The sequence below is a fragment of the Rissa tridactyla genome, chromosome 4, assembly GCF_028500815.1.
Source record: "Rissa tridactyla isolate bRisTri1 chromosome 4, bRisTri1.patW.cur.20221130, whole genome shotgun sequence".
NCBI classification, from domain to species: domain Eukaryota; kingdom Metazoa; phylum Chordata; class Aves; order Charadriiformes; family Laridae; genus Rissa; species Rissa tridactyla.
The window spans coordinates 87,544,708-87,559,627 of record NC_071469.1 but is presented as its reverse complement, the minus strand read 5'-3'; the positions used below and the strand labels follow the sequence as shown (position 1 = coordinate 87,559,627).

General features: G+C 37.9%; 1 protein-coding gene across 8 annotated transcripts in view; it reads right to left on the bottom strand.

Annotated features, from left to right (window-relative positions):
• The window catches only part of WWOX (WW domain containing oxidoreductase), a 531,552-nt gene extending 517,432 nt beyond the window's left edge, over window positions 1–14,120 (bottom strand). For all 8 annotated transcript variants that reach the window (XM_054197832.1, XM_054197834.1, XM_054197833.1 and 5 more), the window contains exons 1-4: window positions 13,984–14,120; window positions 11,356–11,420; window positions 9,979–10,036; window positions 8,658–8,836 (exon numbers count right to left, since the gene is read on the bottom strand). In XM_054197832.1, the coding sequence (XP_054053807.1) occupies window positions 8,658–8,836; window positions 9,979–10,036; window positions 11,356–11,420; window positions 13,984–14,090 (409 nt within the window). In that variant the 5' untranslated portion in view covers window positions 14,091–14,120. The remainder of the gene's footprint in view (window positions 1–8,657; window positions 8,837–9,978; window positions 10,037–11,355; window positions 11,421–13,983) is intronic.
• Window positions 14,121–14,920: the final 800 nt, after the last annotated feature.

Sequence of the window (14,920 nt, the reverse complement as noted above, 5' to 3'; positions counted from 1 at the left end):
CAGGACTTAAAAATTCAGCCTTTAATTTTTCAGCATTACTTTTCCCATGAATTCTTCATCAAGCTAGCAGCTTTTCCTCAAGAGAATTAATAAGTCTGTTGAAGCCAGAGTAACGACACAAAATGAAAAGGCATAGCTGCATATACAATAACAAACTGTATTAGGCTGAAGGATGATTATTTTTTCCCCACCCAATCACATTTTATAAGAGCTTAAAACCAAACCTTCATTGCCACTGTTTTGCTGGCGAAGGATAGCAAGAAAACAGTCCCCAAACAACGCAACTGTGCTGGCAGAAGACCCTGCTGTAAAAACTATATCTGCACAATGATGTTCTTATTGGGTAACTTATTTTTCGTGTGAGAGGTTATTTTATTGTACCAGGGCAAAGCATACACACTCTGGCTGCACCCAGGCCAGCCATGCTTTTCTGTTAATATACTGTGCTGCTTATAATAGTGAAACATGTGATACATGGAATCTAGAATTCACAAAAAAACCCCAAAACAACCAAACATCAAGGAACAAGTCTTTCATGCTTTTAAGAGCCCAGAAAATACAAAAGTATCCCATGAAAATAATCTCAGGGACAGCTAGGACTCGGCCAAGAAAAATCATCCAAGGTTATATATTGCTGACCTTTCTGTCTGCCTCACAATAAGCTTTGAACCCAAACCTCCATAAATAATATCCACTTCAGTTCTCCACATGTGAAACACTTAGAGCATGAAAACACACAACTGTGCAAAGGGTGTAATAGTTCATTCACCACAAGTTACATTTAGCCAGAACATAAAATGCATCTCCTTAGCAAAACCCCAGTATTCCCCTTCTCTCTGGACCATCGAGCTGCAACAGAATTATGTACAGAAATTCTTCGTAATAAAAATAGGCAGAAGTTTCAACTTATTAATCCACAGGAATTCATGCATTTATGAAAACTAATTTTGTTCAGACAACAAACTCTTTTCACTAAATCGTGAAAAAAATCTAGACAGTAGGAAAAGACCATTCAAAAAGCATTGTCACAAGCTTGCTTCCCCATGTCACATCCCTCTTTTCTGCTCTCAGCAGAAAAAGGGATGCAGGTAGTAGCCAGTTGCTGGAAAGCAAACACCTTGCTGTATATTCATCATCATAAAACATACAAAAAACAGGTCTACACTTAGAGAGCTTTGAGAAAAGTTAACATATGAATAGAACCAAAACCAGACAGATGTATTTTCTCCTAAAGATTATTTTTTCCAGAACAAACCATCCAACAAAAACAGGATGATTTTTTCAAGACTGACTAAGAAAGATTCTGAAACAATACAAGAAATCATAAAGTAAATCTGAGGACTACCTTGAGCAATTCTTTTGTACAAGTCCTGCCAGTTTATAACCTTTCAATGCTATTTCATCTGAAAACAGACGAAAGAAATCAGAAAATAAACTTTGTGCTTTCAAAGAAAAATGTGCACATTTTTCAAGGCAAATTTGCAATTTAGCTCAAAAATGGAGCTGAACAATTCCTTACTGACAGATTCAGGCAAACATCTGTGGGCTTACACCACCAAACTCTACACAATGCAGTGAGAGACAATGAACATATTTAAGACAGTCAGACTACTACTATTAAAATGAGAGTCTGCAATGGTATTTGTAAGGGTCTGTTTTATTCCTCCCATATGATCTGAGCTTGACTTAAATGAGACCATTCACTGGTCTAATTAGGATTCAGCAAGTGCTACCTTCTTTGTGAAGGCTGACAAACCCAGCCTCAGTAAAAATGCTGTCACCCACAAATAATCTCAGTAACTTCTGCAACTAGAATAGTTCACCATATTCACAAAATTCTCTTCTCTGCAGGTACAGAGCAGTCAATTTTTGATTTCCTAAGAAGTAAAGTTCTTTTTTATCGTACTTTTCCTATTTCTCCATTGCCAATAGATTTAGGGCATAGTGGTGAAAGCTAGCCAGCTTCTATTAGAGATCTTAAATGATCTTCACGAGAGATTTAGAGAAGTTTTAAAAGTTTAATTTTGCTCCTGTTATGGTAGTAGCTTAAATAGCCATTACTCAATTAGCTGTTACTCAATGGGTGTAAGAAATGCAGCAAAGGTTAATCCCACCTGCCTCTATCAAGGCTCTGAAGGCAGATTCTGCTTTTTAACTACAAGAAAGATTCAGAACAATGCTAATATAGGAAGCGCTCAAACACTGCTACACAACATACAGAAACAATAGCTCAGAAATCAGGAATTCTGAAGTTCTGAAGCTATGCAATATGTCACTCCCCCAACAAAACAAACTTTCATTAGCTTCTGCCAGCATGAAGTAAAAAGCACACAGTCAAAGCACAACGGTCTGGTCACATGTACTGTACCATTTACATATAGGTTTACTTAATTTTTTACACTCTTTTGATAAACAGAAAAAAGTAAAATAACTTCTTTAATACAATAAAATTATGACAGAAAAACCAAATATCTTGGGATCCTTCTGAATTAATGTAAGCACTGTATGCTTACTGGAAAGAGAGATTCCTAGCTTTCTAATAGTTTAAAGTCCTATTTTCACCCTCACAGTATGAGATCGTAGATGCTGTGGTCCCGAAATTAATACAGTTAATCCCACATCCCAGACGACTGAAACTTTACTACTTTTTCCAGTAAGGGAGACAGAAAAGTTTCTAGTATTTTGGGAGCAGAATGATTTAAGAGCAGTAGCCATTCTACACTGCTCACAGATGTAAAGTGTTCAAATAATGTCCCATATGAGAGAGATTTCTGAATTAGGTAGAGGTGACCCAGTGAAAGGCACAAGATAAATTGCCTATTTACATTAGTTTGTATTTATCACAAAAGCACCACCATATGTGAACAAAATCTAATAATCATCTACATGTTAGTACGATGATTAATACTAAGTAAATTATCAAGTTACCCATTGTCAAAACGTTACCTTCTACAGTTTCACAACCTTCGGTTACATTTGTGTATATATACGAACCCTCACTGCAATTAACTATGACGTTTGATACCGGGAATACAGCTCATTAAATAAACAAATTTCAAAAGCTGCACAGGCTCTATTCTGATACTTCAGCTCAAAACGGAGTTTTAGCTCTAAGTCTCTTCCTCTGATTTCGTATACCTGACACTCGAGTATTGGCTGCATTTGTTTAAGGGGACACAAATCAGCCATGGGGGTAGCATAAATCAATTTAAAAAGAAAGAATGAAAGAATATAGCTGTTAACGCTATTTTAGTACTTAAGAGAAAAAAAGTAAGTTGCTTTGCACTTCCTTGGTTTGTAAAAACACATTTTAATAAAACATGTCAAACTCTACTAAAATTTACTAATCATTTTTAAGTTGTCACTTAATCGGACTCTTAGAGTTTAAAAACCTAACTGATATGCTACAATCTACCTTGCACAAGTTTTGCAATAACTTTTTTATTACTGTGTCAAGCGAGCTTTCCACACTTAATACACCATTAGAGTCATCAGAAGAAAAAAAAGCTATGAGAGAAAGGAATAAAACAGAAAAGCTCTTGTTTATCATTTATAAATTAAAGGGCAAGTTATTCAAAACCACTTTTTAAATCATAAAGCAGATGCTAAATTGCGACAAATTATAAGCATGTTTCCCAGCCTTTTGCATCAGTATGACAAAAATTGCTAATATTGAAGTTGTGTACAACAACAACAAAAAAAAAAAAAAAAAGAAATTCGATGACTTCTCACAGCAAAAGTATATGCAGACCTAAAGCTCACTGGAGCAGCAACTTGTCTATTAACTACCGATTAATAGTACCTAATACACAACTTTTCTCCTGGCTAAGGCCCCTTCATTGCATAGCAACAGAAGTGCCAGAAAGGAAGAATTCCATTTAACCAAACAGTAACTGACAATTATTTTGAAGAAATAATCTAACACGTTTCCACAATTACAAAATTACATGCTTTACTCTGGTAAAATATAATCAAGAAAAGCAATATAGCAAGCCACATTACGAATGAAACTTCTGAATTTTCTTCAGTATTTGAAAAAAAATAACGCTGCTCAAAGCCAAAAGTCATTTTCGTTTTCTTGAGATAATTCGTGCATGTTCTGGGCATCCCTTACAAAAGCAATTAACAGATTCCAGTTGACCTTCATATAGCAGAAAATTTAGAACTGCAGTTTAAGCAATGGTTTGGTTGTGATTATCAATACAGTTTTGCGATAAAGTCTTGGAAAAGCATTAAGAAAAACCCTACGTTGTGGAATCTGCGCTACTGCACAGAATGTATACAGTTCACCCTTCCATAATATGCTCCAGTTCTACTTAGATTTCACTACTCATGCATACTCTAGCAGTCACAATAGGTTAGGCACAACTGTACCCGATAGAGAAAACAGAGCATGTAGTGTCAAGGACGTATAGCTGTATGAATCTTAAAAACAGATAGCAATATTTATACAAGTCACAGAGAAATCACATTAGCTACACTACTGTCTCCCTGATATTAAAGTAATACTCTTTAAAAAAAAAAAATGTTTTATTTGAGGAGACTGCTAACAGATGCAGTTGAAAATACCACATCTTTTTTATAAATTAAATGTAGATGAACAGCTGACATGCTTTTTAAAATTTCAGATTCTAGCCCTAATAATCGAGAACACAAACAACAAAATCACAGGAGGATTTGCCAAAACCAGAAGCAGCACTCTCTTTTGTTTAGTATTTTCAAAGAGCAACACAGCCCTCTAGTGGAAAAATTAAAAAGTATGACTCTATTCATACAAGAAGCATGTTAAGTATTTTCTCTGTAACCTAACTGATGTTGAGACCTTTAAAATAAAAAGACAACACACACATACAATCGCATGCTACCTTTAATTCCTCACAGTGGAATACTGATTTTTAAAAGAACAAACTGATAATTTGCACTACTTATGTTTAATTGTACATAGAACAATAAGTTTTTTAAACCAGAAGGATTTACACAATAAGACTAAACTGTTCAGTAAGTCAGCCTTAGTTCTCTTTACTACACCAGCTTTACCATGACCAAAAGTTACCTCAACTTCTACTGTGATACTCAGACTAAAATTTTGATTGAGCTTAAAAAACAGATGAGAAAAAAAATCCTAAGAATATTTGGACTGCACTGTCAGAGGAAAAAGCTTCCAAAATAAAAAATAAGAAAGCATTTTACTAATAACTCTTGATCTGCTATAATCTCTTTATAATTGTAAGAATAGAATAAATGCATTAACCTTTTCGAAGTTGCTAATGAAACTAATGAAGTGTTTATAAATCTCATTTTTTAATACTTTTCTTTTTTCCCCACACACGCACTTTTTGCAGCAGTTTTAAGCACTAAATTAAGTGGGTATGTAATCTAGGAAATTCTTACAGTCCATATTCGTAATCAGTAATGAAAAGAACCACCACAGAACAGACACATTAAGAAAAGTTAATGGCAATGAAGTAACATTTGAGAAGCCAGTACATGGGATACCACTAAAACTCTACCACTGCTAAAGTCATCCAAAGTACTCCCTCAGTACTTAAGTAATCATCTCTCTTTCCCAGAAGATGAGAAGATTTTTCAACTACGAGGAAAAAAAAAAAAAAAAAAGAACGTTCCTGGCAATACATTGGATTCCCTGTATTAGATTCACAAATAAAGTCAATTAACATCTCATTCCATCTTCGTTAATCTGTTTTTAACTTTGCTATCTTAAAGTGGTGTATTTGGATGAATAAAAAAACATACATGTTCATCCATATTTCAAAGGTTCTCAGCATTTTCCAAACTTTATCTTGAACATCCAGCAATGCAGTAACTGAAAATGCTTTTTTCTGCATTTTAATAAACTGCAGTCTACCAACTTACACCTCGATCTTTGTTCTACCCATCTTGGAATGAAAAATTTCTCAACAAATGTAGAAAGACCATAAAATTAGTTTCAAATATACCATTGAAACTAATTTTTATAACAATGAAAGGACTGAATGATTTTTTTTCCCCCTTACATTATTGAGCACAAATGCTCAACAAGTAATCTGTTTCCTTGGAAATATTTACTTACCTCTTAAAGAAAGTGTGTTAGTGTTGTGAAAACACAGTAATTGTTTACTCCTCAAAATACTCAGGGAGGGAAATATTAGCTCCAAAATACAGCAAGTTTAAAAGGAGTATCTACAACAAAATGGAGCGCAGCACTGAAATCCTAAAATAACAGGAATAATCTCCAAAACCAGTAAGACTCATCCTGAGCAACCTAGTTAGTATTTCCACATGGAGTTCCAAGGAATTGTGTAGACACACTAAAGCTTACAGGGATCTCTACGTTGCAATCCATTACATGACACTGACGTGTTCAAAGCAATTTGCCAAGAGTCACAAAGCATGGTGAAGAGTTAAGCTGAGACTGATACATTTTACAGACTCAGACAACAGAGTTTCAAGAAAACTTCAAATTCCAACCATTACGTCCAAATTAATTGTACAAGAACACTATAAGCCAACCCCAAAGGAGGAGTGCTCCCTTCACACAGCACCAAGAAGTTTGAACCTTGTTCTTTTTTCCATTAAACAGGTCAATCAGAAGTCACAATCAGTACAAGCTCAGTTAAATGGGCTCTTGTCTCCCAGAAGCCCTTAGAGCTCGGAAAAAAGAACATAGGCTACACAAGAAGCATAAACCCTAGAACTGCTTTCTCCTTAATCCTCACTCTGTGGCAATTGGCAAGTAGCATCAGACACAAAGCCTAGGACTATAGCAATATTAAATGCAACGTGGTATGCAAGAGTTTTGAGTTACAAACACCACAATATCACCTTAATCACATATTTGCTGTATCACCTTCATAGTTTTGGACTCCTTATGTCGTAACCTCATATATAGCAGCACAAGCCCAAGGCTTATTTCACTAACGCTCCCACTCTTCTTGGTATACTTCTGACCAGGGGTGAAATCTTACCCTCACCTACTAATAGAAATCAAGAAAGCATCTATGTATATATATGTCTGTGCATATATAACACAAGCAAAGAAGATCTGGTGCAAGGACATGCTCGCTTACTTGTGATCAATTCAGATTATAAACTAAGAAATAGGGGGAAAAAAAATCTTGATAAAAGCATCATACGTCTTGGATTAATCTTTTGCCACGTACAAAACACTCTCAGCTCATTCAGCAAGTCTGAATAGCTCTTCTCCAGCTGAAGGCAAATCATTTGAGTCCAAGTAATTCTTAAATGTTCTGAGACTGCACAGTTGCATACAAAGCAAATTCTACTCCTGGATGCAATGTAAAGACATGCTGTACCAAGAACCTGGAATGTAAACCTTACTAGAAAACACAAATTCCTCATTAAGACAGGAAGTACAAGACTTACTGCTCTAACTGCAGTACCAACCCGTAGCAGCATATATGCAATGACAGTAGGACATTAATGTTAATGCCTAAACTGCAAACCACAATAAAGCTCTAAATTCTTCATCTGGCTGCTATGGGACAACACTCCTTTAAATAATTAAGGGGTAAAGACCAACAGAATCCAGAGTGATAAGTCCTGCTATTACCCATTTTCCAGAACGTCTCCAAGGTTTCTGAATGTCCTTATAAATGCATTTAAGTTAAGGTCCTGCACTAAAAAAGACACCAAATAATTTGCATAGGGGCTCTTTCAATATTGATGTAATCCCGCCATAAAGAAAAATGCAAGTGACAAAAGGGAACAAATGATTAACAGTTACCTAGGATTTAGGTAGATCTCTTCATTTACCAAAAAAGTTCAAATCTAACACCAAACCACACCAGTGTTTTAATATTTGTGGCTCCTCCACCAGTTTAAGCCACAGAAAGACATATCCTGTGCAGGTTGTCAAGTGATACTTCAAACAGCCTAGCAAATTAAGCTGGAGAAGAAATCCTGTCTTCTGAAAAGAAAGGCAAAGCCCCTAAGCACCAAAGCTTTATTATAAAATGAAACAAAAGCAGCTAATTAGAATCCCTCAAATACTTACCCACTGTAGAAGTAATACTATGTAACAAATACCTAAACAAGCTGAGTGGCTAAAAGGATTTATGAAACCGCTAGAAAATACAACCAACAGGGATTTCAAAAGGTCATAAACATAATTTTTTGCCCTAAGGGAGCATCAAATATGACATTCTGACACAGGTCCATCATCAAGTTGACTTGAAAATATCTTCAGAGATAAGGATTCCACAACCTCCTTGGAAAACCTTTACTCGAGTTTACTTGCTGCCAAGTTTTTCTGAATACTTTATCTGAACTCCTGTGTGGCCATACAAAACTTACTCCTTGTCCCAGCCACCAAGATCATAAAAAGAAACTTCCCTTCCCTTTCACAGCCATCCTTTATATATTTATGTAATGTAAAATGCCTCCATCAGTATTTTTCCAGACAAAAATCGTTTCAGAACTTGATACCTTTCCTATAGCTCTCCTCTAAGCCCAAATTCTCCACACGTTTTTAAAAAGCAGTACATAAACTGCATAAAACAAAGTTTTCTAACTAGAGGTTTTATACGGGAAGAATGCAAACCAAGTTTGAATACCAAAAGTACACAGATATTTAAATAACAAAGTAGTCTGTAAGATAAAGACTGCCATATTTTACCTTATATGTAATGTTAACCTACCTATTCCTGAATTTGCTCCCGTGATTATAACCACTTTCCCACTCAAGTCATGACCCTGGAGTATTTCCATTGCAGTACTGTTTCCATCATATTTTTGTCTAGTAGTAGGTTTTACTGGGTTATCTTCAACTGTAAAGGCCAGTCTTGGGTCAAGATAGGTAGTCCTTTTGTTTATATGGCTGCAAAAGAACACAAAAATTCAACTGCTTGGACCCTTCTGTACTCTGCATTTAGATTTTAAATGTATTTCAACCACTGTTGTGTACATTTATAGTGTATTATTTAAATTCCCAAAAATCAAATTTTTTTTTTATCATTTTTCCAATTGTGACAGCATCCATTAATAATTGTATTCACACACTTCACAAATCCATTCTGAACTTCATGTGAACCCCTGACATAGAAAGCAGAATTTTGTCAAGGGAAAAATCTCATTGTATTAGGGAAGATCATATTCTCTTAGGAGCTCTATAAAATGGGTCTACTCTACTCCCTTGAAACAATATACCAATGAGAAATGTAGCTCAGTACTTTTTTCCTAAACAACTGAAAACAAATAGCTTCACATCAGCTGCTGCGCACAATTTGGGTCAGGCTCACTTTTCCAAAACTGAGTTTTAGTTTTCTTTAGACAATTATCAGAAAGAGACACTAAGCAACAACTTTCATTCTTTAGTCCTTAATTACAGGACAGAGGCAACACTTACTATTTTGGCCTACGAATACTCTTCATTCTTCCAATTTAGTTTAAGATAACTACCCCTTTTTGACCCTGCCATTGAAAAGATACAAAAAGGAAGTGTTCCCAGAAATGTCTTTCTGCTTCTGTGAACTTCCTCCTCCTTCACCTTTCTAAAAATCTTTGCTAGCTTAACCCCTGTCCTCTTTCCTGTCTATGCTTTACACTGCAAGTCAAGAGCTGCAAGAGTCAAAGCTGCAGCAATTTTGTTTTCATCTGATATGTTTAAAGCATTACTGCAATGTTAACAATCATCCATGAAGTTCTGGATACGTTTTTAAAGTTACATATACAGAGTTTACCATTAAAGGCATCCAAACAAAACGAGTCTACATTATCCAACGGCCAGCTTGGCAAGTGCCTACAATGTTCCACCTAAACTAGTATTCCCGTGCACATGGAATAACTCAGAAAGCCACAAATGTGTATTTAGTTACAAATGTAATATCTGCATATGGATTCTGAAGTTGTACTTATTTGTCTTTTCGGCTGATATTGTCACAGTATCATAACTCAAAAAGGCTACCTAACGTAAAACACAGTTGTCCTACTTGGCCACAGTCTATGTTTTGATACACTTACTCTACAAAATAGACTTGTCCGTTTTCATCAGTCTCCTGCTCCCATCCATATGGCAGACCTAGGAAACACATAAAACATTCTGTTTTTTCAGGTATTAGAGTACACTCAGATTTGAAGTTTAAGTGATTTCTCAGACAGAAGTGGCAAAAATCTGCATTATTTCTTCAGGTAATGAAGCTACCTGCTGCATTTGAATATTGGAACTTGAAAGAAGGACCGCTTCCCTAATCACATGCAATTGCTCTCTAACAAAATTACAATATACAGGAGATCTGGTACAACTAGCGTATTAAGTATAACCTAAAAATTCTTTATAAAGATTATTTCATGTTATAGCACAAACCAACAAAATGCAATCACGCTTCCTTGTACACACACGTGTCTATATTGCACACAGTTTACTATCTATCACTGATAAAGTAAATAGAGAAAACATTGAACTAAATGTAGGAAAAGTTACATGTAACACATAACAAAAGTTGGAAGATCAGAACCCTCAAGGGTATGGGATACGTTAAATCGAACCTAAATGATTCTATAAATGATTATGTATATAATATATAAATGATTATATATTATATATATTCTAAACGATTATATAAACTTGGAAGGAAAGATAAAAGGACAAAAATGACAAATATTTACAAAATAAATTCTTGTATACAGAAGTACTTATCAGACCGCCTACCCAATATTTCTAATCCTGGCTGAAAAGTATTCCATTATAATTCAATTGGCTCAAAATCTACTGAAAACATTCCATTATAGTCACATTACCGATGCCAACACAAATACGGTTGCCAACAGTATAGTACCCCTAGGTTAAGCCACATAGACGTTTCTGGGAAGATCTAATTTAAGACACTGATCCAAGGTCCTTAAGAAGGCAGATAGCTTGGAAGTGTCCTGCAACATTGGCCGTCTTCTATTCTGGCACCAACATTCAACTGGATTAGGGAAAACAAGTAAAATGAAAACTAATGCAACTTCCTTCTGTGACAGGGATATTCTTTGAATAAATATATTCTTTGAATAATATAATCCAACTATAAATATTCTCTGATAAGCACCAGGATATCAGAATGCAGAGAATTCCATATATGCTTAACAAGCCACAGTAAAACAATTCCTTTATCCTGGAATTAGTACTTTGGCTTTATGGAGCAATATAAGAAAGCCATAAAACTGCAAAATGATCAGTCTACACAGACACAATCACATAGGTAAAACCCCACTGAAATCAGCTGTGTTTTGTAAGCTCAGTTTGCCTAGGTGACTACCATCAACTAGAAGATCAAAATGAGTTCTAGTTCCTGGCCAAACTCCAACTGATGTCTCTAACATAATTTCATTTCAGTACAAAAGCTTAACACAAACCTCCTGCAACACGTTTCCTCTTCCCAGACTTAGGATGCTCCCACTGTGTTTTTTCTTCCAGGTGGCTGTAGGAAAACAGAAGTTTAACATTTTTTAAAAATTGCCTAATAATTTTTCTGATGCAATCCAGTTTTTTCTGCATACAGTAAATACTGTTTGCTTATTTTTTTTTTTAAATACAGTTCAGTGGCTTGTCTTCCACACAAAAAAAAAAGAAGAAACACATCAATCCCTTGTTTAAGAAAGGTCAAAACTGCTGTTAGAAGTTATCAGGCTTCCATATTGCCACGGTTCTGAAGGAAAAGTGACTAACCAGAGAGCACAGGAGTCTATGAAAATGCAAATAAATGTTTGACTTCCAATCTAAGTTTTTTTGCTTACAATGAGAGGAGAGAAAAGCCAAAAGTCATTAAAGAATAACATTAACAGGCTCAGAAAATATCTCAAAAAGATGGTGATCTTTGGCAGGAAAAAGGAAGGAAGAAGCAAGAAAAGAATTTATCAGAAACTAGTAGAAATAATATTAGAAAGTTTTCAAATGACAGAAGCACCTTTCTATAACTCTTGTCTAATAATATTGATTTGCAAGCTATAAGGTAAAAATGTCTGGATTTCTACACAAGCAATTGCAGCTTTGGACAGATCAGTTTATCCAGAGGCCTTAACTAGCAGACTATTTATTTAATATGGGCAATAATGCTATCACATATCTTCTAATTCAGAGATTTTATTCAATTAAATCACTATAACAGAATGAATATATTCTATCATAAGATTTTCTGCAACACAGACTAATAAGCAAAGTGATGTGCACATAAACAAGGTCCTAAGATACCCAAAGTACTGAAACCAGACTGGATATTAACATCTTATCTTTCATTAAATATTTCAAAATAATAACCAAGCTTTTATATTAAGAGTCAGTCAGGGATTACCTGAAAGAGTGTCCAAGTTGATAGCGGTCCCAGTACGAAATAAAGACTGACAGCATTATTGAATAAGATACACAAATAATCACTAAACTACAGATCTAGTACGAACAGCAATTTACACACAACATAAGCAACTTTTCCTTCTTATAATAATCATGGCGTTAGCCCACAGTGACAGCATACTGTATGACAGGAACCACAGCTGGTGGTCTCAGAATAAATAAGTACATCTGCATGACCTACAGTAGCACTTAAACTTCAGGACACTCATACACTAAAGACACAAGATCCTAAGTTACTCCTGTCTGATCTGAGATACAGAACCAAATTACCATAGCTTGACAAATGCATGCCCACCGAGCTCCGGTAACTGACTGTGTGCATACCTAACTCTTCACAAAGACTTTTAAAAGTCTTAAACCAAAGTACCCGTAATTCCTGCTAAGTTTAAAGTTCATACTGATGATGAAGGTTAGAAACAAATAGCCAGAATACACAGAGATATCACAGATACAGAGCTTATAATAAAGGTAGCAGTAGCGTAACACCTCTTAATTTTTTTAGACACACCGGGCAAGATTTTCAGCCAGTAAAGATAAATGATTGTCATTTCATTACATTAAACTGAATCAGTTAAGTTTCACAACAGTTAAAAAACAGACCTATTGAATTGTTTGTGTAAAAATTATGCTCAGTAATTATTCTGTAGGTTTGCTACTTTCACTTTGTGAAAGAGCTTTTTCAGTCAAATGAAATATACCAAAGTTTAACCTAAGAAAAACACCTGAAGAGAATCTGCAGGGTTTTCAAACCAACCATGGATAAACTAAAGCATTCTTTCCAGTGTTTTGTACAGCAGAACTTGGGAGGAAGACACCAACTCACCACAGGTGAGAATGCACTATACTTTTCCCCTTTTTTGGTGGGAGGGACTAAATCTTGCAGCTTTAAACAGACTGAAACAGATTCCAAGATGAGCATGGCTACAGAAATCGCAAGAGAGAATAATATATAAATATATATTCCACTAAGTTAGTTAGCCCTATAGCACATCCCCTTTTGTAATCAGTGAGGCTGCAATCACTTTCAGAGTGGGACAAGCAGATGGTGCCAAATGCAAATTTTCATCTGTTGTCAGAGCTGTGGTGCACTGAAGAGCTAAGGGAGAGCATTTATAGCTTTTAACTTGCATCATACCTGCTTCACCTCCATTCCTACGAAGAAGAAAACTAAGAAAACTACAATATTGTGTAAGGCTCTGTTGCCCATACGTATAAAGATTATCCACAGAGCCACGAAGTGCACCGCAACCACTGTGTGACAGCTCACTCCCGCACCCAGGAGAGCCCAGAGCTGCTCAGCGTCCCTCCCGCCGGAGACCGGTGGCCGTGGCTCTGCCCGGCGGGGGTCAGCCTGCAGGGACCCCCGCGGGGCCCAGCCCACGCTCCCCACTCCCAGGCGGCAGGAGGGAAACCGAGCCACACGCAGACCGGTACCGCCACGGAGCCCGGCTCCAGCTCCGGCCCCCGCCTCCCAACGGCGGCAGCTCGCCCCTGAGGTAAAGGGCGGGAAATGGCGTCTCCTGCCCTCCCCTCGCTGAGGGGGCAGCAGCCGCGGCCCCATGGGCGCTGCCCCAGGGCGAAGGAGCATGTGGTCTGAGGGCTGCAGGCGTGCTCGCCCCCCCTCCCTCCCTTACTTCGCGTAGTAAACCCAGCCGTCCTTGGTGGTGCGCTCCTCCCAGCCCGGCGGCAGCTCCTCCTCGCTGTCCGTGTCCTCCAACCCCGCGTACTTCAGCGCCGCCATTGGGACGGGGGCTCGGCGCAGCCCCGCGCCGCCGTCGGCACCGCCCCTTCCGGCCGGCCCAGCCAGTGGCGCGGCGAGGCGCCCCGGGGCACCATGGGAAGTGTAGTTCGGCCCCGGCCCCGGGGCGGGGCGGTGAGAGGCGGGAAGCGCGCGGCTCTTTCCTCATCCTGCCCGGCTGAGGCTGAGCTCTCAGTCTGGGGGGTTTTACCGCTGACACTGAGTTTTTAACACCCAAAGGGGCCTAGATTGAGCTGAAGTCGTCATGGATGGCACAAGTATGGGGGGCATTAAGTGTTTCTAGCCTTCTGTTTTCAGAGATGGGCGCGAATACAACAGGGCCCTGAAAACCAATGACTAACAAGCTGTTCTTTAAGCTTTTTGACATTAGTTGTCACCTCCTGATCTCTGGGATGAGATTCTGCGCTGTGGTGGCATTAGCCAGAGCTCCTCAGTATCACTTTGCCTGGTGAGGACGGCCTGGACGGAGAGAAGGACCTCACTGGGCTGAGGGAGGCTGCAGGCGGCCTCAGCCACCTGCCTGCACAGGCCTTTTGACAAACCTCTGTCACCTGGTGATGTAAATACAGCCAGCTGCAAAGAATGAAGCACTACAGGTCAGTGAATTGACTATAGTAAGTCCCATCCTGGCAGATGAAGCCCAGGCAGCCCACTTTGCAGCCGAGACAGATGAAGTACCTTGTCTGTTACCTTTACTTAGCTGACATGGTGTACGCCCCCCGACCTGCCCCGCTGCTTTTCATCCCGTGCCCATATGCCGACTTATTCATACCTATTTATATAACCAAAGCCAACTGTCATTGTCATGCCAT